At 42.3% G+C, this 25,541-nt stretch overlaps 1 protein-coding gene across 1 annotated transcript in view; it reads right to left on the reverse strand.

The window, feature by feature from the left end:
• Positions 1 to 25,541, reverse strand: part of PRKCH (protein kinase C eta) — a 203,026-nt gene that overhangs the window by 122,524 nt on the left and 54,961 nt on the right. The window contains exon 2 of the mRNA XM_037031633.1: positions 19,014 to 19,077. Within this exon, the coding sequence (XP_036887528.1) occupies positions 19,014 to 19,077 (64 nt within the window). The remainder of the gene's footprint in view (positions 1 to 19,013; positions 19,078 to 25,541) is intronic.

Raw genomic sequence — 25,541 nt, forward strand, 5'->3', positions numbered from 1 at the left:
GTCCTATGATTGCTAGCTGCCTTCGTCTCCCTGGATGCTCAGACTCATCTCAATGAAGGAAGTGTGCTGGGGTCCATCTGAGAGGGGAAGGGAAAGAAAGCACCCAGGGGTACAGTGGGGCTTGCAGAAGGAGCAACTTAGCCACAACAGTCTCCACGGTCACACTCCATGGGCCAGAAATGATGCTAGAGGCAGAAAGCTAACACCCGGATCTATACTCTGTTCACCCTCACAGGCAGCAGTATCTACCTCCCCAAGACCCCTGGAGGGGGAGGAGCCTTCAATGTACTTTGATGATACCTGTCAGATGGCCCAGAAGCAGCTGAGCTTACCCACAGCCCTTGAGACTCATAACCCCACTTGCAGGCACCACAGAATAGAGTAGAGAGGCTAACCCAAATCTACACAAAAGTTAACTTTTTCAGCATATATTTCTCATTCACATGCAGAAATTACAAAATTACACTTGTAATTTTGCCTCCAAAATACACAACAGATATTTTAATTAATAATTAAATACAGGATTTAAAATGGATTTTCACTCGAAAATAACACCATCGTTAACCTATGAAGGAACTGGGTAATGGTTAACCTCTAAACAAAACACGCCAGCAGGCAAACAAACCTTGCTTACGGACTCAAACAAGAGACACCATCTGCTAATACAAAGGCAACCAAGCCTGTAAAATTAAATCTGCAAAAGTCAACACACACTTTAACTTACACATGAGAGACCAATTTAATAAATGAAGGAAATACTTGGGAAAGGACCAGGGCTATAACAACATCCACGTGGAGCGAACCAATGGCAATTTGTGAATAAATAACAAAGCAAACAACCAGAGTGGCGCCAGGGTGATGGATAGCACTGAGTCAGGTCATCAGGCAGGTGACCAGACCCAGTGAAATCCTGGTACAGGGGGAATGTGGGGGACGGGGGCCAATGCTGCTGTACAGTTTACAATGTCTGCCCTGGCATTTAAAATTTGGCCTCTACAGGTAAGAAATGAACTGTAAGATGCCTATATGACCTGCTTGTAGAATACATATTCCTTCTGGGACCTGGAAATATCTTATAAACATGAACTAATCAATATTAACATGGCTATAAGGAAGAAGGCACTCATTGTAATTTTAGACCTGTGCTAAACGAACCAGCCAACTGTGGGAGCTGGTTTTTAATATGATCCCAAAGAGCAACCCCCTGGACCTCCTGCTCCCTGGGGTCTAGGACACAGGAGAGCAGACCCCAGCTCCCTGTTCTCCTGTCCTACCAACACTCCTGAGGAGCGCCCGTAGCAGTGGGGCTGCCCATGAATAGGACTGGTCTACATACACACACACACACATTGATCCATGGCACAACTGGCACCAAAGAAAAGGTAGTGCCAGCATCACCAACCCAAGCATTAGCCAGATTCTCAAGGAGTGACTTGGGAGAAGGTGTAGCATTGGCCCTGGTGAGCAGATGTAAAAATAGGGGCATCCTGTGTTCTCTGGGGGGACCCACAAACAGGAAACTGGCAAAGCAGCACCCCCTTCACAGGGAGTGAATCCTCCCCATCCCTCCTCTCCCACCCATGGCGTCACTGATGGTAGCTACTACCAAAAGCACTCAGACCCACAGGCTGAAATGTGCCTTGCCCCCTCCCAGAATGTGACACGCATGTAAACTTCAATTATTGTCCAGGATTTGAAACAATGGCTGAGAAGGGGGTTAATGTCATCATATTTTCCCCAGTGCCTTTCAGATGACTCACCACAAAGTGCGTGGAAATAACCTGGGTATGGATTTCCTTCCAAAATGGGTGGGTGCATAATCTGGATCAGGCCTTAACAGAACACTTTGTAGGTGTGTGCATGTGCATATAATCTCACGTAACCTTCATGACAACCCTGTGGGTAGATACCACTAGCTCCATGTTTTACACGTAAGGCAAACACTGTTCAAGGTCACGTGGCTAGAGGGCACAGGAGGCAGAGACAGGTCTGTCTGATCAAAAGCTGGTACCCTCCGGTGCCCACCCCACACCTCCTGCACCATAAGAGATTCAAGGGCAACTCCTTGGGGCAGTGTGGGGGTGGGTGGTTCTGTTAAGGAAAAAATTAACACTAACAACAGAAATTAATTTTGGTGGGGACATTCAGGAAGCTAGAGGCATCACTAAAAATAACCTATTATCTGAAAGGCTGAGTTATTTTCTGAATTAAAAAAAAAAGCACGAAGACAGATTTTCCTCCTAGCCCTCCCCACCAAAGCTCCCCAGGACAGTGAGACTCTGCATGGCCCCAAACCAGAAGTGGGAGCACTACTGGGGGAGGTGGGATGCTGAACGGTGCCGGAGAGGAAGCTTTATGATAGTCGGTGAAGAGAACGTGTTTTCAGTTGACTCCAGCAAAGTGATCCTTCCCGTTAAAGACAATTAAAAATGCCCCCGTGGCTACTTCACACTGCCAAGTACATGCACCAAACAAATACTCAGATTCGGGATTACAGATGGAGGCGTGGAGGTGGGAAGTCACAGGGAATTCAGACAGCAGGGAGGGCTGGAGAAAGGGTGCCCGGGAGAACCCTGCCCTTACCAAAAGGTGCAAGGTGAAGAACTTCGAAGGTGTTGTACCATGCCACGTACAAAACAAAACCAGTCTTCGAGAGAACTTCAACCCAGAAGTGGTTTGCACTCCCTGGTTGGGGTCGTGCGGGGAGCAGACACAGCGGGCCCACAGTCGATTATCTGCATATTAGAGACAGCCCATAATGACTGGACTTCCGGAGCCATTAAGCAGTCACACAGGCAAAGAGCAAAAGTGCGGGAATCAGGGGTCTCCACGAGGACACGGTACACCTGAGGCAGAAGGGTGGAACGAGACACAGCCGATCCCAGGTACACTCAGGCAGGACTCTGAAATGCTCCTTCTGCACCCTGTCGGAGTGTTCCCACAGGGCCCTCACAGGAACCAGCAGGAGATCTCAGAGCCCCACAGAAACGGCACTTAAAATCAACGATTCCCTCCCAGAGTTCAGCTTCAGTCTTTGCAGCAAATCCATCCTGAAGTCCAGTTAAAAACAACCCCCCCAGGTACTGTTAGGCACTCCTTTGCCTGGGTGGGTTCTACGTCTGTTAGATGAGACAGTGGTATCCAGGTAGGCTGTCCTTTCCACAGAATGGTATCTGAACACTGCCATTACGTGCAAGAGTGACCACACCTTTTCTAAGAAATAAGTGATTCATTTTACTGAGACACCCAAACTTACCTGAATTTCATTACCAAAAATCCCCATCACAGTGACATTGATACAGGTAAACTAAATGCTGAAAACACAAACACACTTTTAAATCAGGCCCTTCCTTCCCTGACGTTCTTCCCTGCTTAAAACGACCCTATTCCTGCCCACCATGTGAATGGCTGCCACCCTCGCTCTCTGAGAATCAGATGTGCCCCACAACACTACTCATAGAGCTCACACAATAAAAACTGGGTGCAGGGAAAAAGTGAAATCTTGTTGCCAGTGCACGTCATGAATTGACCATCTGCTCCAATCACAGCAAAGCCCTGACACAGTAAATCCAGGTCTTAGGTCCATCCCCCGTGAAATAAAGACCAACACTAATGGAGCCATGCCCAGCTCAGGAAAAACTGATGACATCTTCAAATATGTTTGCAAAAATAACCCTCTTCATGAGAGTGCTGAGAAAGTCAGAAAAGTGCACACCAAGTCATTTGATCTGTTCTTGGTTCTAAGAATTAGCATACAGGTGCCATTGTAACCCAAACGCTGATAAATACAAGATGAAAAAGCTTACTTTCATCATTTCTGTGGTCGCTTTTAATGACAGAGTACCAAACAAATCTTTTATTATTTAAAAAAAAGTTGGCTCCCCTTGTAACTAGAATCATATTAAATTGCTTTTCCCGGTGCTAGTCCCTCCAAGAGACGGGAACTAACTACGACTTGTGTCCAGAGCAATATCTGACAGGCATGGAGGCCAACATTCCTGTCCCGATCACACCATGTTCAAGCCCAGGCTGCGTCTCAGCCTTAGCACAGAGAGTGCGCAGACAGTAGCAAGGCCCTTATTTAGCCGCCAAGTCTCCTTTTCTCCTCCCCAAAGTGTAAGAACTGTCACCCGACCTCTCTACATGGCAGTATTTCTAAGGACTCTTAAATGAAGTCATTTTGGGGTTTTGTCAGCTCTTCAAAGACCACACACCAAGGTGATACACTCTGCTATGTGTTGTTTTTTCCCCTATGTGTTTTCTTCAACTAGCAAACCTCCCAATCGCCACAACTTTCCACTCCTCAAATTAGATACAATTTAGGCTACAACAGGGGTGCCCAAACTTGGCCAACCATTAAAATCAGCCAATATGCTTATTGGGGATCTGCTTCCCTGGCCCCCTCCCCAGAGATTCTAATTTGGTCTAGGGCCTCAGGATCTGCATTTTAAAAATATTCAGGTGATTCCACTGTTCTAGAGCAGATGCTCCTTTGCCATTTCATAGTTTTTGAAGAACCTGTTTTCAGTAATTGGTAAATTCCCCAGTCTAAGGACTCAGAAAATGGAAGTGCTGTCATTTACAAAAAACGGAAAGTATTACCAAGACGCAATGAGAATTAACCTCCAAAAAATATATATGAAGTCTCTACCATGGGCCTGGACTGACCACCACCCTATTTATTCCTCCAGGTGCTCTTAGCAGACATGTCACTAACATTTATTAAAACTTCACAACAGTGACAGTTCTCACAGACTTTGTGAGCAGAAGACTCCAGCTCCATCTTTCTGACTGTGTTTAAGATGGGTAAGGTGCACAAACAAGAATAACTTAATAACCAGTAATAGAATGGAATTACAGGTAATTATATTTAGCAGTACATGGCCTTGTTATGTATCTCCAGACAGAGAATTTGAACTTTTAATGCTTTTAAGCTGTGTGATAGGTCCTCATTTAACTTAGAACAGTAAGAAACCACAGTGGAACTTGGGAAAGTCCTCACGATCAACTTAAAATAGTTTCTGCTTTAGCAATTTACATGAAATCATTGTGAATGCATGTAATATTTACCATATTGATTATGCCCTATCAGCCGAATGGTAAGCTGGCATCAATGTAGGTGAATTTCACTTAAGTAACAATAGTGTGTTCCTGAAAAGGAAAGTGACATTGACAGGGTGCGGACCCTGTGCCAACGATGCAGGGCACCCCCCCAGGAGCTCAGGGCTCAGCCGAGGTCCTCTCTCTGCTGCAAACTCTCACTCGCCAACCATGCTCCCCACTTTGGGTCTTTTACTTCTTCTTTTCTCTTTCCCCAAACAACCCTGTGGTTCAGCCCCTGCCTCCCTTCCGATCTCTGGCTCAGATGTCACTTGATTTGAACAGAACAGCTCACACAGCCCTGATATCTGTCCCCTTAACCTGTCAAATTTTTCCCAATACATTAACCACTTAGTAAGTTACGTTAATTTGTCTAATTGCTTGCGCCTCCACCCACACACATTTTGAGTGCTGTGGGAATCAACCAGTGCCACCAGTAAGTACAGGCACACACACAAACATACATACATTGTTATATAATGTTGTACATAAGTACTCTGTGTGTGTATACGTGGGTGGTTCTCTTGATTCCCAGGGCCCTAGTGGTGATAATTTGGAAGTATTGCTCAACCCAGCATATTTTGTAACTCAATATAAGTTCTTGGAGGAAGCAACTGATTTTCTCAAAACAATGTGAGATGTTGCCACTTACAAAATCTAAGGCAATTTCTGACATACATAAGGAATGTGTTTGCAAACCTAGGGCACTATGATCCTCACCACAACTAACTCACTCTCTCTCTCTCTCTCTCTCTCTCTCACACACACACACACACACACACACACACACACACCCTCCCTCCCACAGAAGGTCATCCAGCACTGACTTGAGATCCAGAACAGAAATCTCAGACACCAGGATGAAATCATGATGCTAAAGACAAGTTTCAGGGGAGAAGGGAAGACAGGTTTTCCTACCTTTCAATGTGCCCAATGCACTGGGTGTTATTGGGGGAAACCTGATAAAAAATGTCCCTATAACTGGCCTGGAAAGCAGAGCCTTGGCTGCCTTGTTCGTTTGAAACAAAAGGCAGAGACACCAGGAGTTGGAAGTGAGATGGAAGCATAATGAAAATAGTCTCTGGAGCAATTAACTTTTCTCTAAAAAATTTAAATCATTTCTGTTTTACCTAAATCCCAGTTTCACTGGGAGAATACCACACTAGTGTAATTTCAACTATATATATATGATCTATATATATTTAGAGAAAATTAAGGAAAGTCAGATTCTGCATTTGTCAGAACCTTGATTTCAAAGGGATATGCTGGAGCAATTAACTTTTCTACCAAAAAAATTAAATCACTTCTGTTTTACCCAAATCTCAGTTTCACTGGGAGAACACTACATCAATGTAATTTCGACTAAATGCACACACACACACACATTTAGAGAAAACTAAGAAAAGTCCGATTCTGCGTTTGTAAGAACCCTGACTCCGAGGGACGTGCTGGTGAGTCAGCGAGCGCCACACGAAGTGGACCTACTATAGCTCTGTCTGTAGACCTTTGACAAGTTTTGAGATTCAGCTCTGAGGGCTTACAGCTCTGACGACCTGCTCATAAGTAACACTGCCACTTTGCTCTGCTCAAACAGAGCAAAGGTTTAGCCTAAAGCAGCCAGCAACAGGCACCTCCAAGTTAGAAACCACCATAGCTTCTGGGTTGTTTGCTGTCATTTCCTGGCCTTCCTCTTTTCATGAGAAAGGGTTTATAACAAAAACTGGCCGCAATAGTACATTGCACAGTAAAAATAATTAGAAAATAAAGGATTAGAGTTTCTGTCGCCTGTATCACCTGCCACCTATATAAGAATCACTCCCCAGTCAAACGTCCACTAATGCTTGCCAGTTCCTTCTCTCTCTGGTCACAACAATTGGAAGTGCTGGACTTCTGGAAGAAAGATAAAGGGAAAAGTGAACCTGGAAAATTTTAAAGTAATTTGATCTTAGGATCCTTTTAGAGTCTTAAAAATTGAAAACTCAAAAATTTGGATTATTTGGGTTTCCTTTATTGATATTTCTCATTATTAAAAATTTAAATCAAAATATTTAAAGATTTTTATTTAAAATAACAAATCCAGCCCTGGCTGGTGTGGGTCAGTGGATTGAGTACTAGCCTGGGAACCAAAGGGTTGCTGGTTCAATTCCTAGTCAGGCACATGCCTGGGTTGCAGGCTAGGTCCCCAGCTGGGGGGGCATGCAAGAGGCAACCACACACCAATGTTTCTCTCCCTCTCTTTCTCTCTCCGTTTCCCTCTCTCTAAAGACAAATAAAATCTTTAAAAATATGTAATTTTAAAAATAAAACAAAATAACAAATCCATTGTATGTTAACATAAATAACATTTTTACGGAGGATAACTACATTTTCTAAAACAAAAACGTTAACGAGAAGAGTGATTTTTTTTTTACAGTTTTGCAAATCTCCTTATTGTCTGACTTACAGGTTAGCTGGGTTCTTAATATCTGCTTCTGTATTCAATCTGCTGCAACTTTGTTTTAGTTGAAGTAAAAGAACAAAGTCCAGCTGCACACAGAGAGCAGTTGAAAAAGCTCAACTTAAGAGAGCTTTTTCAGATAACTGTGAATATTTTTTGAGCCTACATCGAAATTCAATGTGGTAGTTTCTTAAAAGTTATTTGCGACATGAAATTCAAAACTACTCTGTGAATTTTTCACGCTCTGTTATATGAAGCCCATCAGTCTTATTCTTTCAGTGGGTCCTTGACTGGTACATGGTTTTGTAATGTCTTCTATTGGTGGTTTTGAAAACACGGTCCACTGAGTTACGCAGCTCTTCTCCCAAATGTTGACATGTTATTATGCAATATTAAAACACCACAATTGTTCACTAATATCAACAACAGACTCAGGAGAAAAGTCTTTTTGAAGTATTGGAAGCTGACAAGCTAATAATGATGGACATAAGTTTTCCAAAACGGAAGGACCCAATTTTATCACGGGCCTCAAACAGTCCTAGTTCTTTTCCTCAAAATAACAGCCTTGCTACATTCGTTTTGAAGAAAATACCTGACAAGTTGCTGATTCTCCATGGCTATTATCTGTCATTTTTTCAAGTAAAAATGGTGTTGCATGGGAAAAAAATGGCTAGCTCTGCTACAGTTCCATCATACCTACAAGTGTTTTCCCTGAGACACGACGGTATTTCAGAGTGTGAACGTGCTTCAGGCATAGCTTCCGTTTTGTCGCACAGAATATTGTAAAGACATAGAGTCAACAATTGAGCTCAACAATGAAAATGTTTACTGCTTCATCAAAGACATTCTCAAGTGAGACTGGTTTGTTTGTTGTTCCTCACTGAATTGCACAGCAATGAACTGCGCTGGCTATGCTACAACTGTACTTTGGGTGCCTTGATTGGTTCTAAGGTGCCAAGGGTGTTATCCACCATTTCTTTTGCACCATTGGTACAAATGTCAACACATTTTTAAAAAGGAAAATAACATCTGGTTTTATTTTTAAGTACTGAATTACAGACCTCCTAAAAACATCTCCCAAAGCCCCAGAGATCTGCAGAACCATACTTTGAGAACCAATTAAATTCTAGAAAAAACCACAACTTTAGAGTTTTTCATTGTTGCTCAATGAAAGTAAAAGAAGAAGTCAGGATGATAATTGGGGCATAACTAGGCAAATACAGCTCTCATACCCTAAGCTGAACTCATTTAATTTTTTCATTTCTTCTGTGTTCTAGCTGAAGGTGTGCTTTAAGAAACGCTGCTGTCCTTTGCAGAAAAACCTGAGCAAATCTCCAGCTCACTGTTCCCTGAGCTCTCTGACCCGTGCTGACCCCCGAGAAGGTGGCTCCTTTCCCAGGTGAATGTCAGCCTTTAGGTTTAGGAAAGAGGAACCCAAGGGAAGCCTTGCAAAAATATGTCCCCAAAGAAGACAAAACTCTGCAGAGGGTGCAATTATACCACCAAGACGACAGTTTTCTTCCAAGGCAGAACAAAGAGAAAACACAAACATGCCTCCCAGATGGATGCAGGGCCTAGAAAGATCTGGTCCTCAGCATCCCAATCTGAGCATGTGGCTGGTCTGGCAGAAATGGCAGCAAATCAGTGTCTCTGAGCTGCCTTCAGCACATGCACACTGAGCATCACATAAGCCTCAGCAATTTGTTGTGGGGAGCAAAGGAAACAATTTATGGGATTCCATGAATACAAAGAGAATCAATGAGGTGCACAAGAGGCCCTCCTGTTACCAGAAAGAAAATAAAACAAGGACTGCTGCTGCCATTTGCAAAATTACAGGCCCAGCACAGTCTCTGGTCCTCATTCATAAATGAGCTGGCTGATACAAAGAGGAGGAGTGAGCACCCTATGTGTGACACGAGACTACCAGCCTCAATCCTTTACAAATATCATTCCTTCTTTTTCCAAGCCACCAAGTCATCTCCTGCCCCCCATTCTCTCAAGGCCTCTTTCTCTCTCTCCTCTCCCGTCTTCAACCTGGCACTCACTTCCACAGGCAGCCACAGAACTGTGTGCACCAACAGGAGAACTGAAGTGGCCACTCATTCCTCAGGCCAAATGTACCAAAGGAATCATTTTTTAAAAGCTAAATTAAAAAAAAATTCAAGCTGTCACCAGGCTTGAAACGCGACGAAGAAATACTGAAAATGAACTGCCACCAGGGACTAATTTTTTTTCTCCTTTCAAAAACGACGCGCACCGTGAGTGTCAGATACCGTGAGAAGCTGTGGGTTGCAGCTTTCCAGCAGCAGCACATGCTTCATCTGCCTCGGTGCATGTGGCCGCAGCCATTGAGCAGAGAACATAATTGTTTGTACACCAGTGGTTTGACACAGGAAACGTGAGCCAAAAACTGAGGCAATGGTACCAAAATGAATTTAAAAAAATCTGAATCTTACTGTTTGCCATTATGCACTGCCTTGGCAGAAAGAATAAGCAGATACCAAAGTTCAAGGGCACTTTCCATAGTCTCCCTGGAAGAAATGTGCAAGAAGAGTCTGAAAAAAAGGCGGGTAATTCAAAGTTTTAGCAGAGTTAAATCCGCAAATGACAGATGCTTTGTCAAGTTGTGTTTTCCTTTGTTTTGTAAATTTTCCACTCCTGACCCCCGTCCCCCAAGAAAACCTGGTACAGGGCACCATCCAGTTTGCTTCGGGGACTAGGGGAGGAAGCATGCACGCACAGAACATCTGTCTTACTCTCTTCATAAAGATAATTCTGGTGCGAACTCTTTTGATTTACAGTATTCCAAAAGAATTCCCATTTGGGAAACTACCTTCAAATGAAACTTTGCAAGTGCAAAATGTTACGTAACTGTTGGTAGGAGCTGATTACTTGTCACTGTACGTGTGAACTCCATGTCACTGGGAAGGGAACTCTCTTAGTCAGCCCTTCCTACCTGTAGTCTTTGACTCATGGCTTAGTACTTCTCTCGAACTTTTAAAAATCTTCCCAAAGTATTTCAGTCATTAAAAACCTTTAAATCGCCTCTTTGTAATACTTAAATATTGGGAATTAAAGATAAAATATATACAAACAACCCCTCTACCAGATTTAATCACAAATGAGGGTAACTAACACGGGCTCACAGTTAAAGCATGGTTTTGATGTAGTGGCCACCCAGATTCTGGGTTTTGTTGAGGAAATACATATTTTTAAATGTGTAGTTTATTTTAATCTTAACTTCCTGGGAAAGACAATTTCCAACACATGCAAAAAGTAAACAGAGCAGCACAATAAACCCACCTGTCAACCCATCGTCAACAATCAACTCACGGCTGATCTGGCTTCATTTGTCGCCCACCCCTCCTCCAACCTCTGAATTCTTCCAAAGTAAATCTCAAATATCATACCATGTCATCAGTAAATATTTCAAAATGTAGCTCTAACAGGTGCTCTTTTTATCTTAAACAACCACAATTCTACGGTCACACCTACATAAGATTAATAATTCCTTAATAGTATCATGGACCCAATCACTGTTCCCATTTCCTCGGCTGTCTCCTGGGAGTTATTACTGGTTCTACAATTTGTGTTTGAATTGGGATAAAACATGGTTCATATATTGAAACTGGCTACTATGTCTGCCATTTGTTATTTTGGTCTTTCCCTCCTTCTCTTTCCTTTTTCTTCTATTTCTCGGTCAAAGAAACCAAGCCTCTTGTCCTAGAAACTTTTAGTGATTATATCCTATGGTGTCATTTAAAAAGTTCCTCTGTCGCCTGTGTTTCCTCTAAACTGGTGGTAAGATCTAGAAGCCTGACCAGATTTGGGCTCCATCTTTTGGCAAGACAACTTCACAGTGTGATGTGCTTCTGTTAGGAGTCACGTAATGTCTGGTTTTTCCCTCTGTGGGCCAACCACTTAAGTCTGTGGTACAATGAGTCCGGCAAACTTCACTTATGCAAACTACATTCTCTCCAATCTTAAAATCACACACCATATTTCTTACCAGCATGACAATGCACCAACGTTATTTTTATTTGTTCTCACACGAGGAGATATCATGATTTTAACTTATTTCTGTTGCTTCTCTTCTAGTGCATAGCGGTTATGAATTTAGTGTGATGCCTTTTCGTCAGTTTCATTTATTTCAACTCCCCGCCCCACTCCACCCTTCCAGGTGAAAACCAGTCCAACAGAGCGACAATAATAAACAGGGCCAGATTCTGACATTCTGGAAGCACCAAGAGGTTGCATTAAAACCCGGGTTTATTTCATCACCATAATGGATTTCAGCTCAGTTAGGTGGTAGATCCAGTCGTTAGCTCCAGAAAGTCTGAGCCAGAATAAAAGAAACAGTGGCACGAGACAGCTTTCTTAAAAGAATAAATCACCTCAACAGTATCTTCAGCAGCAGGAGTTCTGCCTCCAATCAAGAGTGCTAACACCTTTTTCACAGTGCACAGTGGTCATGGGTTTCTGATCCAGTTGACAATGTTGTATAAACCTTGGGCTCTGTGAGGGACTTCCACAGAGAGTTTTTCTTCTTCTATCCTAATTCAATGAGGAACCCTCCCTGCAGATTTTTTTAGCAAGTGATGGCTGTTCTTCCAATGCTAAATCTGCACACAGCCCACTGTATCATCAAACCTTGAAAGGACTACAGTTAACACCAATCCAAACATTGCTTTTCAAAGCCTTTTATGTTCTGTTCTTTCCTTAAACATCATTACAAAAAATTTGACATCGCCACTTTGGACGATGTTATACCATCTGGCGAGAAAGTCCCTGGCATACAGTAGGCACTCAAATGTTATTGAATGAATCATAAATATATTAACAAAATGGTTGTTCATTAAGTAAACCTTTCAACATCACTTGGTTGAGTTTGACAAATCATAATCTATGACCCAGAGCCCATAAATGCTGGTGTTCCACCGAGTTCTACTATTGGTCAGCCTTGGTTTTCTCTCTGTATCTTTTCACTGGGTGTCCTCGTCTATGTGTGTCTCCCACTGACATGCACAGCACTGCTGCAAGCTCAGATTTCTTGCCAAACTCTAGGCATCTATTTCCAATTCCTCCTAGACATGTCCACTTGGGTTTCCATAAGCACCTCAAACTCCACTTGTCTGAAGCTGAATTCATCTTCCATCCCTGTTTCTACCCTGATAAATGATTCCACAACATCAACTGAGACTCAACTTTACCCCTCACATCCAATGAATTGACAATTCTTGTTGGTTTCACTGTGTATACATCTCTCATAGTTGTCCCCTCCTCGGCAGCCATCCCCACAGATTCCAACTCAATGCAGGCTCTACTAATCTCAATCTAAGATGACTTTAACAGTCTCTTGGCGGCTCTACACATCCTTATCTCCCCTTGTGCTTTAACAACCAACCTCCCACGGCCCCTTGAACTCACTGCTGCCAAATCAGATCTCTCTGTCTCTGCTTAGAACCCTTCACTGGCACCCGATCACCTTTACCAGCCTCAAAGCAGTGTGACCATGAAATTGATCGTCTAACCTGGGATCCTGCTGAGAGTGAAATGCGGTATTGTTCATTGTTACACTGCCAGAGCAGACAGACTGTCCTGGGCAAGCCTTCACATAAACACTCCCGTGTCTCTGGCCACATCTCCTCCCCACTCCCCCATCTTCCTCACCTCCCTACTACTTTTCAGTTTCCCCTCCCCACGCCCCCAGCTTCCTCACCCACTACTTCTCATTACTTTCAGTGTTCTGCTCTCCCATCTCTGCCCCTTTGTACAAACTGCCTTCCCGCTCCCCACTCTGAGCTCCTAGTCTCTGTCTTGTTCATCTTATCTCTCCAGCATCTATGATGACTCAAAGGTCTGCACCCAGCAGGCACTTCTTATGTCATTTCTCAGTCGTGTCTTATGTTTAATAAAACCTTTTGCCTTTGCTGCTGTTTCAGCACCATTAGTAAAAGATAAGAATGTGAGACAGGATGAAATAAGCATTTATTAGTAGCTCCTAGTACCAGTCCTGTAGATCACAGACCGTAGCCCTACTTAAGCAATTTCTCTGTAAGGGAGAGCTTTGGGATTGTAGAATCTGAGCAAATGGCGAACTCCTATAGGAGGCCAGGAAAAGAAAACAGGAAAGGAGATAAGCCAACATTGTACTAGTAATTGCCCAGTAAATTCTTGAGGTGTCTAGTATAAAATAAAGCCAGCCCCCAAATAAAATAAATGTGCTGAGTACACATCGGGTCCCAGGCAAGGGTGGGGGGAATGGAAGGAATCTTGCTGCCAATACAATAGCAATGCGTAGGTAAGAATCCAAATAGTGTGGGATCATGGCATGCTCTACAGCTGACAAAGCATTTTCCTACATATTGTGTCTATCGCACACTATATCATCTTTGAAACAACCCTGTGAGGTAGATTATATGCATCCTGAGGCTCAGCCAACATTTCCTGAGCTTTTACAGTCCCTCCAAGATGCCAGACCAGTGTCCCTTTTGTAGCCTGAGACCCCAGGCAGGCCTGACCTCATCATATAGCTCCTTTATGAAAGCCCTTCAGCATACAAAATGGAAACCAGAGCTCCAAATGTTCCATCAACCAACCTGTCACTTTATGACTGGGGATAATCTAAAGCAGATGACAGTGAAGCCAAGCCAGGGACATTCTCACAGTGCCAGGCCCAGGCTGCTGCCACAGCTGTGGCAGGTGTGCTGTAGAGGCAGCCATCACGTCCTCTGTATTTGACAAGAAAGCTGTGCTCTAAGGCAGCAGCAATGTGCAACCTCAAGCTGAGCCTCAGCCTAGGAGTCAAACTGACAAGATAAAGCCCCCACAGAGATCTTAGGTTCTAAAATACATCCCACAGATAAAAGCTCTCACAGATCTGAGGTTTCTAAAATATATCCCACAGGTAGAAGCTGTTAGCTCCTGAAATTTTAACATTAAAATATCTATTTCTCATAGGTCAAACAGCTCATTTAACATCTTTTAAAATCTGCAGACACACCTCAGAGTGTGTCTGTGATAAGAGTGCATCCTTAGAGTGCTAAGATATCAAACACTATCACTTCAGTATGAATCAGCCCATGAATTCACTACCTTCCTTATCAGTAACTGTTCCTGGAGAGAGATCACTAAGCATCTTAGTGAAATAAGAGACAACTAAAGGCAGGGAGCAGGAAAAACTGACTCAAACAGGCGGGGGAATTGCCACAGATAAACTTGGCCTGCCTCATAATTTTATCCAGGGTCATGTCTGGAAGAAACATGATTTCAATGACTTGGTAAGAACTCACCCCCAATATGATTTGAAATTCCTTTCTTCTTATCACTAAAACAATGAGAAACCCAGGAGAACCCCAGTGCCAGTGTTCTGCTGTTTCTAGTGTCCAATTAAGGAAGAGGTTCCTAAATAAAACAGTCCTAGAGAGCTGGGGTGGCTCTGAAACAAGAAGCTGTGTAATGACAATGGCACGACCAGACCCAGTCTGCCCTGTGTGGCCTCCCTCCATCGGGGCCTTGGAACGTGATGCAGAAAGACCCCTCGGCACACCTAGAATCTCACCCCACCTCATGCCTGTCTCACTGCTGGGTTTGTCCATGCCATGACTGTGCCTATGTTCCGTGTGCTGCGAGAATGTTCTATCAACAATGTTCTGTGCTACTGCATTGCATTTTATTCAACTAGGCTATGAGCACTCTCATTTTTCTCACAAATTCTGTTATGTACAAGATCCTAAGTGAAACAAAAAGACCTATGTGTAGGCAGAAGACCCCCAGACTCTAATGTGGATAGTTATTCATGTTCAAGTATCCAGGTTTCTGCTAATTTCATTATGAGGCACTAAGATCATATGCAACAATTTAGACAACAGATAGAAAAATGTTACCATTAAATGATTCACCTACATGAATAAGAACGTTTGGCTGAGAGAAGACCATTTCTCAAAGAAGATGTCACCAATTACAAAAGTCAACACCAAACAGACAAACCACGAAGTCACATGTTTAAAAATCTTCACAAGGATTTTAGTAATGGTGGAGTAGCAATGGTTAGTAATGGACTAACCTTCCAACAGCCACAAACTTAAAATCTTTAGAAAATGTATTTGAAAACAATTAGTTGAAAATACTGAAGAGTAACCAAAGAAGCAGAAATGAGAGGAAATCTGGCACTTGAAGGGAATTGTATTGCGCAAGATATGAATCGTGAGAATATTTTGCTGGGTGAAATAAGTGAGATGGAAAAGGGCAAGAACCATATTTCACTCATGTGGAACATAAAACCAAAAGCAACACACCAACAAGCAAAAAGCAAACTCAAAGATACAGGCAACATAATGCTGGTGACTAGAGGAGAAGGTGGCAAAGAGAGGACAAAGAGGGTAAAAGGATGTTGAAAAGCAGAGACACAGCAGAGTGTATGGATGTTGTACTCTGGAGCTGTACATCTGAAATCTGCATGTTATAAGCCAAGGTTACCTGAATACATTCAATTTAAAAATTCATGTTTATAGGCTACTTCCCAAGATTATTTCAGGCTGTACGGGGCAGGGTGAAGAGATCTCAAACAGAAAGCTACCCCTCCGCTGGCTTGAAGAGTGAAACAATAAGACTCAGGACTGCCAGCTGACTGGAATTGAACAGAGAAATCTTGAAAGGATGGGGCCACAGAAAAAGCAATTCCCAAGTCCATGAAGTACTCAAGTGTGTGGCCCTCCTAAACTGTACAGTATAGGGGAGGCTTGGAGAGGTCCAGGGAAAAGCCCTGAAAACTACTTGAGATGCCAGCTGTTTCTCAAGTGCAAGCCCAGCCTTCCACTGAAGGCCCAGAGTGCTGCTGCCTTATGAATAAAGAATGTCCCAGGACTATGGAATTTGCCAAAGAACTATGGAACAAATTAAAAATTAAAAATTGCACCCTAAAAAGCCTTCACAATTTTAAGGTAATTAGCCAATAACGTGGCTGCCTGCTAGAAAATGAAGAACAGAAAACTACAGAATCATCTCAACAGCAAAGAAAAACAATTTGCCAAAATTTGTAACTCTTAATCAAAAAAGAAAACTATTAGAAAACTAGGGCTAGAAAGGAACTTCCTCAGTTGTGATAAAGGGCAGTTACAAAATGCATACAGCTGACATCCTTAGCGGGAAGAGAGTAAATGCCTCCCTCCCAAGATTGGGTATAAGACAGAAGACTTGTCCTGGAAGCCTCTGACCACAACAAAAAATGAAAGAAATTTATGGCTTTCAAAAGCCATAAATATTACTGTGGTACACTTACACAATGGAATACCACACAGCAGAAAAGAAGGAACTCCTACCGTTTGTGAGAGCATGGATGAAACTGAAGAACATTATGCTAAGTGAAATAAGCCAGGCGATGAAAGACAAACACTGTATCATCTCACCTATAAGTGGAATCTAATCAACAAAACAGAGAAGCAAGCAAAATATAACCAGAAACATGGAAATAAAGAACTGACAGCAACCAGAGGGTGGGGGATAATGGGGCAAAGAAGGGGAAAGGTAATCAAAGAACATGTATGAAGGACCCATGGACAAAGACAATGGGGGAGGATGGAAGGATTGAATGTGGGAAGTGGGGTGGGTAGGGCAGGGGAGACTAATGGGGGGGGGGGAAATGGGGATAACTGAAATTGAACAATAATAAAAAAAACATAAATATTAGAAAAGGAAAACTTTACTTACAGACAACAGGATTGTTTACAGAGACAATCCTAAGATATCTACAAAATAAAAACACTAGAACTAATAGATTAATTTATTAAGGTTGCAGAATACAAAGTCAATGTACACAAAAATTCATTTTTATATACTGTACTGGTAACAAACAATTTCAAAATAAAATTTCCATCTCTCTGAAAGTTCTCTTGTGTCTTTTCCCAGTCAGTCCCCTGCTGCTAGAGGCAATAAAGGTAATGTTTGGGTTTGTTTTCTCACCACGGATTATTTTTGTCTGTTCAGAAAGTTTATGTAAATGGAGCTACATGGTACATTCCCTTTTGTGTCTCACATTTCCCCTCAGCATCATTTCCCTGAGACCCATTCACATCATTTTGTATATCAGTATGCTATTTCTTTGTATTGCTCAATATTCCTTCTGTTACAAAAATGTAAAACAATTTGTTTACCCATTCTCCTCTCGATGGACACTGGAAAACTCCAGGTTTTTAGTATTATGAATAATGTTTCTATAAACATTCCTGTACAGGAATAAGAAGCAGAATAGGCAGGCACAGAATAGACAGGGGGAGGTTAAGAACAGTATAGGAAATGGAGAAGCCAAAGAACTTATATGTATAACCCATGGACATGAACTGTGGCAAGAAGCGGGGCAATGCTGAAGGGTGAACGGGGTGGTGCAGGGAGGAGGAGGATAAAGGGGAGAAAAAAATTGCACAACTGTAATAGTATAATCAATAAAATATACTTTAAAAATCATTCCTGTACATGCATTTTGTGGACATACATTTTTATCTCTTTTGGGCAAATACCTAATAGTAAAATTGTTGGGTAATAGAAAATACACACACACACACACACACACACACACACACATATACATATATATAATCTGTGTAAGAAACTCTCAGATGGTTTTCCAAACTGGTTGTTTTCTTATACTCCCCCCAGCAATGTAGGAGAGTTCCAATCACTCCACATCCTCACCAACACTTGGTATGGTCAATCTCTTTAAGTTTAGGCATTCTGGTAAGTATAAAATGATACTTTGTGGTTTTAATTTGCATTTCCCTGATGTTAAACATTTTTTCATGTGCTTATTGGGATGCTGGTTACAAGGTTGTAACATTTGTCAAAACTCAAACTCTTCTGATCTCTTCATGTCACTGTAGAGTCAAGTTATACATGAATTTTCTGACAATGGGAGAGAGGGGGTTGATACCCCTAATTCCTGTGCTGTAAGGGTGAACTCTTTATAAATTTGGCCTTAATTTAAAAAAAAATTGGGAAGAGTTGGGGGGTAATACCAAGGGAAAAGAAATAGAATCACTTACAGGACAGAATGAGATATAAGGCAGAATTGAGATATAAGGAGATATGAGACAGAATTGAGATATTAGGGAAAAAACTCAATCCCTAAATTTTTAACACATTCAGGGGCCAACTGAAAAAGTTAGCCCCAAAAGAAAAATATAAAGAAATTTAATATTCATGAAATAAAACAGGCAAGAACCAATTCAGCTAAGGTGGTGATGTATAAAAACAAAACTCAGTTATATAAAACATGTGATTGCCAGATTAAGCAAATATATTTAATCTAGCAACCCAAAGCAGCAGACCATTAGACAACAAAATACCTGCCAGCCTAAATTTAAAACAGTGAATTTTTTTAAAAGCATCTTTTACAAAATGCTCTTTTTATACTTTCCATGCTAGAAATTCTTACTGAACGAAGATACACAGATACCAGAAACCATCCAAAACTCATTCTTACCTTCAGTGAAACTCCCTGTGAGGGTTATTACTACAAACACTTTCCCTTCTGGCTCCAGATCCACCTAGAAAGAAAGAAAAAATTGTATATTATATCCTAATTTTAAAGTACTTAAATATATTTATCTGTATATTCTTACAGACAGGGCTAAATGCAGAAATCATAACCATACAGCAGATCTAAGTCTCTCATCAACCAGTGAAGAGGCAAAAAGCAAGTGAAAACACAAGCAATCATAAGGATTGACAAATCTGAAAGTAACAGTTCTTTCAATGTTTCTCTTCTCTTGAATTTTGTTTTCCTACATTTTGACTCTTCACGATATCAAGAAGCACCCATAAACTTGGTTATTGTTTTTGAGATGCCCCTATTTTCTGCACGCCACTCATAAGAGTAGCATTTTATTAAACTACATGATAAGTATTCAGAACAGAGATGTAATGGAAACATATAAGGTAATGAATGAACAAACTCGTGTCATGGTCAACTGCAAACCTTTAGTTTCTAGGAAGGAAAATGTATAAGGGGAGGGGGGCTATCTATACCATTTCCACCTAAGTGCAGGTGATCTCTGGGAAACACCAGGGAAGGCAGTTTTAAGGCTTTGCATTTACTATCGTTCACAGGAGTTATCAACATTGCTATAAGTTCTTATCTATGAGCTGAGACATTTAGACATACGTTCTGCAAATGTGGCAGCTTGAAGACCTCTCAGTAGGTCCCATCCTCTGAGCATGCACCAGCTTCCCAAAGACTTTCTCAAAGCATGGCCCCAGGATGGGGCAGCGCCCTCCCCATCTGCCTGATCACACAAGACTGGGAAGGCAGGCTCTGCCCTCTTCATGCTGGTGCTGTCCTCGAACTACCCATGAGTCCTCTTCAGCCTTGGAGTGTAAGGTTCTTTTGGACCCAAATACATAAATTTGCAACTGTCTTTAAGTAAAAACCTTAAGATTCTATCTTTCTGCTGTTAGCCTCTCATCTGAGAGAGAATGGGGTTTGGCATGTTAAATTTAAATAAGCTGCTAATCACATGGTATGGCAGAAAGAGCCTGAACTAGACCATGACATAGACTCAAGCCTGACTGCCACAGGTGGCTCTGGGCAAGGTTCTTAACCAGCCCAGGCTTCACTGTTGTCATCTGAAAGTCCACAATGTCATTATTCAGCATTTCTGACGTGGCTGCCATCAGATGATCTCAAAGAGCATTAGCAGCATTATTTACTGTACTTATAAATGACAAAGACTGGCCTTACCAGCACATCCTGATCATAAAAAATGCCTATTTTGTACTGACTGAGAAAATGTTACCTATATAGCAGGTTACTCTTACAAACCCTCCCTTTTTCTGCATATAATCTGCATCAATGTGGTTACCACCCTGTAAATCACCCCAGTGTTCAAATCAGCTACTTGCATTACAACTACTGCTAACTTAACTATACCACCCCCAACTTAACTGTCTTAATACCATGCGTGAACCTTTATAGAACAGTTCTGAAAATAGAGCTCTCTGGAGAGATGACTAAACAGGATGTCAGTCTCTAATTGTCTCATTCTCTGCCTTGACTTGTTTCAAGTCAAAAATATGTTCTTTTTAAAAGCCACTCCCTCACCTTCAATACAAAGGCTTAGCAGGGCCACAAACATTCAGCTTCACAACGTAAACTTCTGCTGGCACAGGAGGAGCTGCTGCCAGCCCCCCGAAAGACAGACTGCCGAGACACCTCTGTGATCCCCTGGCCCATGGCCAGCCCGTAAACTGTCCCCAACACTGCTGTCAGGCCTGGCAAAGGCCACTCCACCCCGATGGGTCAGGGGCTGCAGTGACAGAGAGCAGGGGATTCCACCACTTAGAATCACGACCTTTCACAAGTAGAACAGGTTTGCTCCCACACTTTTTTTCCCCTGTCCTTTTTTTATTTTTTGGCTTCCACATTTTTGACCTATGCCACCATTGTGAAGGAAAAGCCAGACTCAAAAGCCATTATCAAGCCTAGTCTGTCTAAGATTTCTGACCTTAGAACAGGGTTGCACAAACCACAGGTGGAGAGTCATCAGTGGTGATGAGCCACACGAAAACAATGGTGTGGCTTGCACACAGCAAGAATTTGTAAGGAGAATAACATAAAATAGAAAATATGAACCCATCAAGTTATGAAAAAATATATAAAGTACTACATTAAACTTCCTTTTGTAGTTTTGTATGCAAGTATAAGGGTATTCTGGATTTTAATGTAAAAAGGTATTCATCGTTGTCACAGGGAAATAGTCTGAAAAACGTGACCTTAGAGGTTACCTGTTTCAACCCCACAGTGCTGATGGGCTGTTGGTATCTATCCCAGGTGGCTGTTGGGACACCCCCACAGACAGCCAATTCACCACCCACATCTGGCCTCTTTTATCCCCATATGTCACAAAGAGATCTTTGTCTTGTAGCAGAAATACAGCCACCAACAGTGTCTACTCACTGACCCTACTTTTGTCCTCTGCGGATGTAGTGGATAATTCTCTCTAGCTACAACACCCATTCCAGCTTCTGGGAATAGCTCTTCCACTTTGACAACTAGCACTCCCGCACACGTAGTCCAAACGGTTCAGCTGGGAACCGTTAGCTCCGGACTGGACACGTGACCCAGGCCCTGCCAGTCAGAGCCCTGATTTCCTCCAGAGACGACAACCAGCCTGGAGCTGACACATGCCCTATACCTAGCCATCTGAGTGACTCCCTACCTTCTGTAACTGGTTCAGACTTAGGCACAAAATCCAAGACAGTCCAATTAGGAATCCTGAATATACAGAGGAGAGACAAGATCCCCCATCCAAACATATATAGCCTGTATCTCAGCCTCTTTTAATAACATGTAGACTGTCCAGGGAAGCATGTAATTTAACTTAATCTGAGAGATCAAATGAAATGGGTTATGGATAAAGCAGCGTACTGGGTAATACTCAGAACTGTGAAAAAATACACATTACCTGCCTGACGTTTACTGCCCAGTGATTGGGGGCATGTAATCTTTCAGGCTGGAAAATCCTTTTCCCTCACTTTTACCTGTCAAACTCCTATTCATCCATTAGGACTCAACTCAAAACTCGCCTCTCCAGGGAGGCCTTCCCGGACCTCTTTCAGATAATTAGGCAACTCCACACCATTACGGAGACCATCGCTAGAACCCACATCATGTTGTATTCATTATGCCCTATCCCTTAGGACCTTGGCTTGAAAACTAAAATGATCTGTTGAATGAATGAGTAAATAAACTAACAAACATGTGAATCACAAGTAGCTTCACGTAGGACATGGTTTTATCCTCCACCATTCTGTTCAGTTTCCTCCAGGTATGCCCCAGTTTCTCCATTCCCCCATTAAAGAGTGAATATCAGTAGGCGGATGTAAACCTGACCCTCACAGGGGAGATCAAGATTATCACCAGCCCCAATCTTGACAGTGACAGTGACCTTTATTGATGCAGCTGCGGGCTGCATGAACACTTTGAGAAGCCCCAGTGACCCAGCTCTATTTAGTTGAGTTTTCCACCAACTAAAACCTCCGTGCCTTTTCTACATGCCATTGGGCTCTGCTTCCCACATCCTGTTGCAGTGGTCAGGCCCCAAATCCTAAGAGCTTTGTATTTTTTTCTACACAACTTCAGCTTGTTGTTCTAGGCCCCAAGGTTCACCAGACTCCAACTCCAGTAGGTTCATTCATCTTCCTTCTCATCTTTATAACACCCAAAACCATGTCATCATCATAAAAGCATGCATTGCTGATGGGACTGTAAAATGGCACAGTCATTTTGGAGACAGTTTGACATGTCCTTAAAAAGTTACATGCATGCCTCCCATTTGAGCCAGCCATTTTCCTCCTTGGCATTTACCCAAGACTAAAAAGGCATATGTCCATACAAAAGTATGTACACAAATGCTTGCAGGAACTTTTTAAAAAGGTGGTACAGTCGTACAATGGGATAAAATGGAATAAAAGAAGGAAATATTGAAACATGCAACAACATGGAACACCACTGAATGGAAAACATCAAACAAAAAAGAATACATTCTGTTCAGAAAAGGCAAACTAATATACAGAGCAGCAGAAAACACGTTAGTGATTGTTTGGGGATGGGGGTAAGAAAAATAAGACCAAAAAAAGAAAAATAAGACAAGTGGTAGGGAGAGATAAAAAGCGGGTGTGAGAGTACAAACATAATTCAATGGAGAAAGAATACTCTTTTTAACAAATGGTGCTAGGACACTGCCATGGCTACCTGCAAAAAATTAAAGGTGGCACCCTGCCTCATACCATATGTAAACATGGATTCAAAATGGATCACAGACCTAAATGCAAGAGCTGAAAGTATAAAAGTCTCAGGAGAAAACATAGGAGTAGATTGTCCTGACTTTGGGTTGCGTGATGGTTCTTAGATATGATATCAGAAGTACAAATGACAAAAAAATGTGATCAGTTGGATTACATTAAAAAGTAAAAGTTCTGTGGTATAAAACAAGCAAGCAAACAGAAAGTGCCCATGTCTCATTGCCCACACATCTTTCCAAAGAGCCATTCTCATCAATTTTTTCTATCAAGCCTTCAGTCGCTTCCCAATGCCTTAATAACTTCCCTACTCCACCTGGCTTTCCGCCACCTGGAGACTCCTTTTCTGCCTCCCCACTAATTTATCCAAACCTCTTTTTCAAATACCCATTCTTTTTTTTAAAAAATATTTTATTTATTTATTTATCTTTAGAGGAGAAGGAGAGAGGGAGAGAAACATCAATGTATGGTTGCCTTTTGTGTGTCCCCTGCTGGGAGGTGGCCTGCAGGGAACCGGCCTGCAGGGAACCGGCCTGCAACCCAGGCATGTGCCCTGACTGGGAATCAAACCGAGATCTTCTGGTTCGCAGGCCCGCGCTCAATCCACTGAGCTACACCAGCCAGGGCCTCAAATACCCATTCTTTAAGCCTGCCCGTCTACTCAGCTTCACTATCACATAGCCACACCTTTGCACACGCTGTTGTCTCTGCTTGGAAAGACTTTCTCTCTTCACTTTACCTGTCCATTCATTCAAACCTTACTGAATTACTCCAGAGGTTGGGATTACTGCCAAGTGCTCAAGATTCCCAGAGCAGTTCCCTGGGGCGGCAGGTGGGATGGCTAATGATTGCACCTGGTGAGATGACGCAGCTACAGGTGCGGAATGGAGGAGCTTTTGCCAGGGAGATCTTGACATGCACATTGATCCCTCTAGTCTCAAAATTCTTGTCCCAATTATTATCTTGGTACTTATCTATGCCCTTGAAGAATTAGGTAATATTTCATGTAGTCATAAAATTTCATATAACTCATCACTTGCAATAATAAGCTCCATTCCAACAGGATCTAACAATTTTATATTCTCTAAAGGGCCTAGCAGAGTTCCTAGAACCAAGTAAACATTCAACAAATTTGTGTTGATTTGGTCTAATGAGTTGAATTGGAAGGTCACTGGACCACCTCAACTTTATCACCTATAAAATAGGGATGATGGCATTTTATCACATAATCAATACTATGTGACAGCATTTTACAAAATATTAAAGCATGCCAAGATGGCCCCAGGCACACCAGGAGAGTATAAATACTTGGCCTCACTGCCTAGGAATCGTATCTGTTTGCTTGGCCTGCCCGGCAGCTCTCCATCACCCCTTCCCTCCCCACATCCACCCCCTTAGCCAATGTTTGCTTTCCCTTGCCGTCCCTTTGCAGAAGTTGGACAAATCCCTGTATTTCTGACTCAGTCTCTTTGCCCATGAAATGAGAGGGTAGTCTAAAATCCTTTCTGGCTCTGATGTTGCATGATTCTAAACAGGCTTGGATAAAAGCCCGCATATGGGACTCAACGGAAACTCTCATTTAATTAATTTAATTTCCCTTCACAAAAGGCATTAGAATTGATCACAGACAGGAAACTTCTGGCTACTTAATATTCATTTCAGCCTCAGATAAGCAGGGGTATCTAGCATATTAAAAGAAAAAACCCAAAATAATCCTTTATTCAGACAAAGTTAGAAGGTTCACCCAGACTCTGGGGGCTTTGAGCCAGGCATCTGTGATATTCAGATCACATCCCATTTGGGAGGGCAAGGTGGCTCAACTCTACAGCATTTCTAAGTCTTGCTCTAGGGATAAGTAACAGAAGAACCTAAAGCATGATAAAGCATTTCAAAATTCTCTTCCAGCTGAAACCACCAGCCTTAAAAATGAGTTCAAATTCCTAGAGGAACAACATTCTTACAGGATTGTCCCAATAATCAACAAGGAAGCGTGTGACTGTGTTTGTTAATAACAGAAATAGAAGCTACTATGTCCCAAGCTCATCAACATGCTGGAACCCTGCTAGGTGCCTCACTGACAGGCATTCTCACCTTCACCACCTGCAAATGAAGAACCACCACCGTTACACAGACAGCAAGATGGAGGCTTAGTGAGGTTGTGGAATTGACTGAGGTCACCCAGCAGTGAAGGGCAAGCCAAGACCCAGACTCA

This window comes from Sturnira hondurensis, unplaced genomic scaffold (genome assembly GCF_014824575.4).
Source record: "Sturnira hondurensis isolate 20B ecotype Veracruz unplaced genomic scaffold, ASM1482457v3 Scaffold0021143, whole genome shotgun sequence".
In the NCBI taxonomy this organism is placed as follows: Eukaryota; Metazoa; Chordata; class Mammalia; order Chiroptera; family Phyllostomidae; genus Sturnira; species Sturnira hondurensis.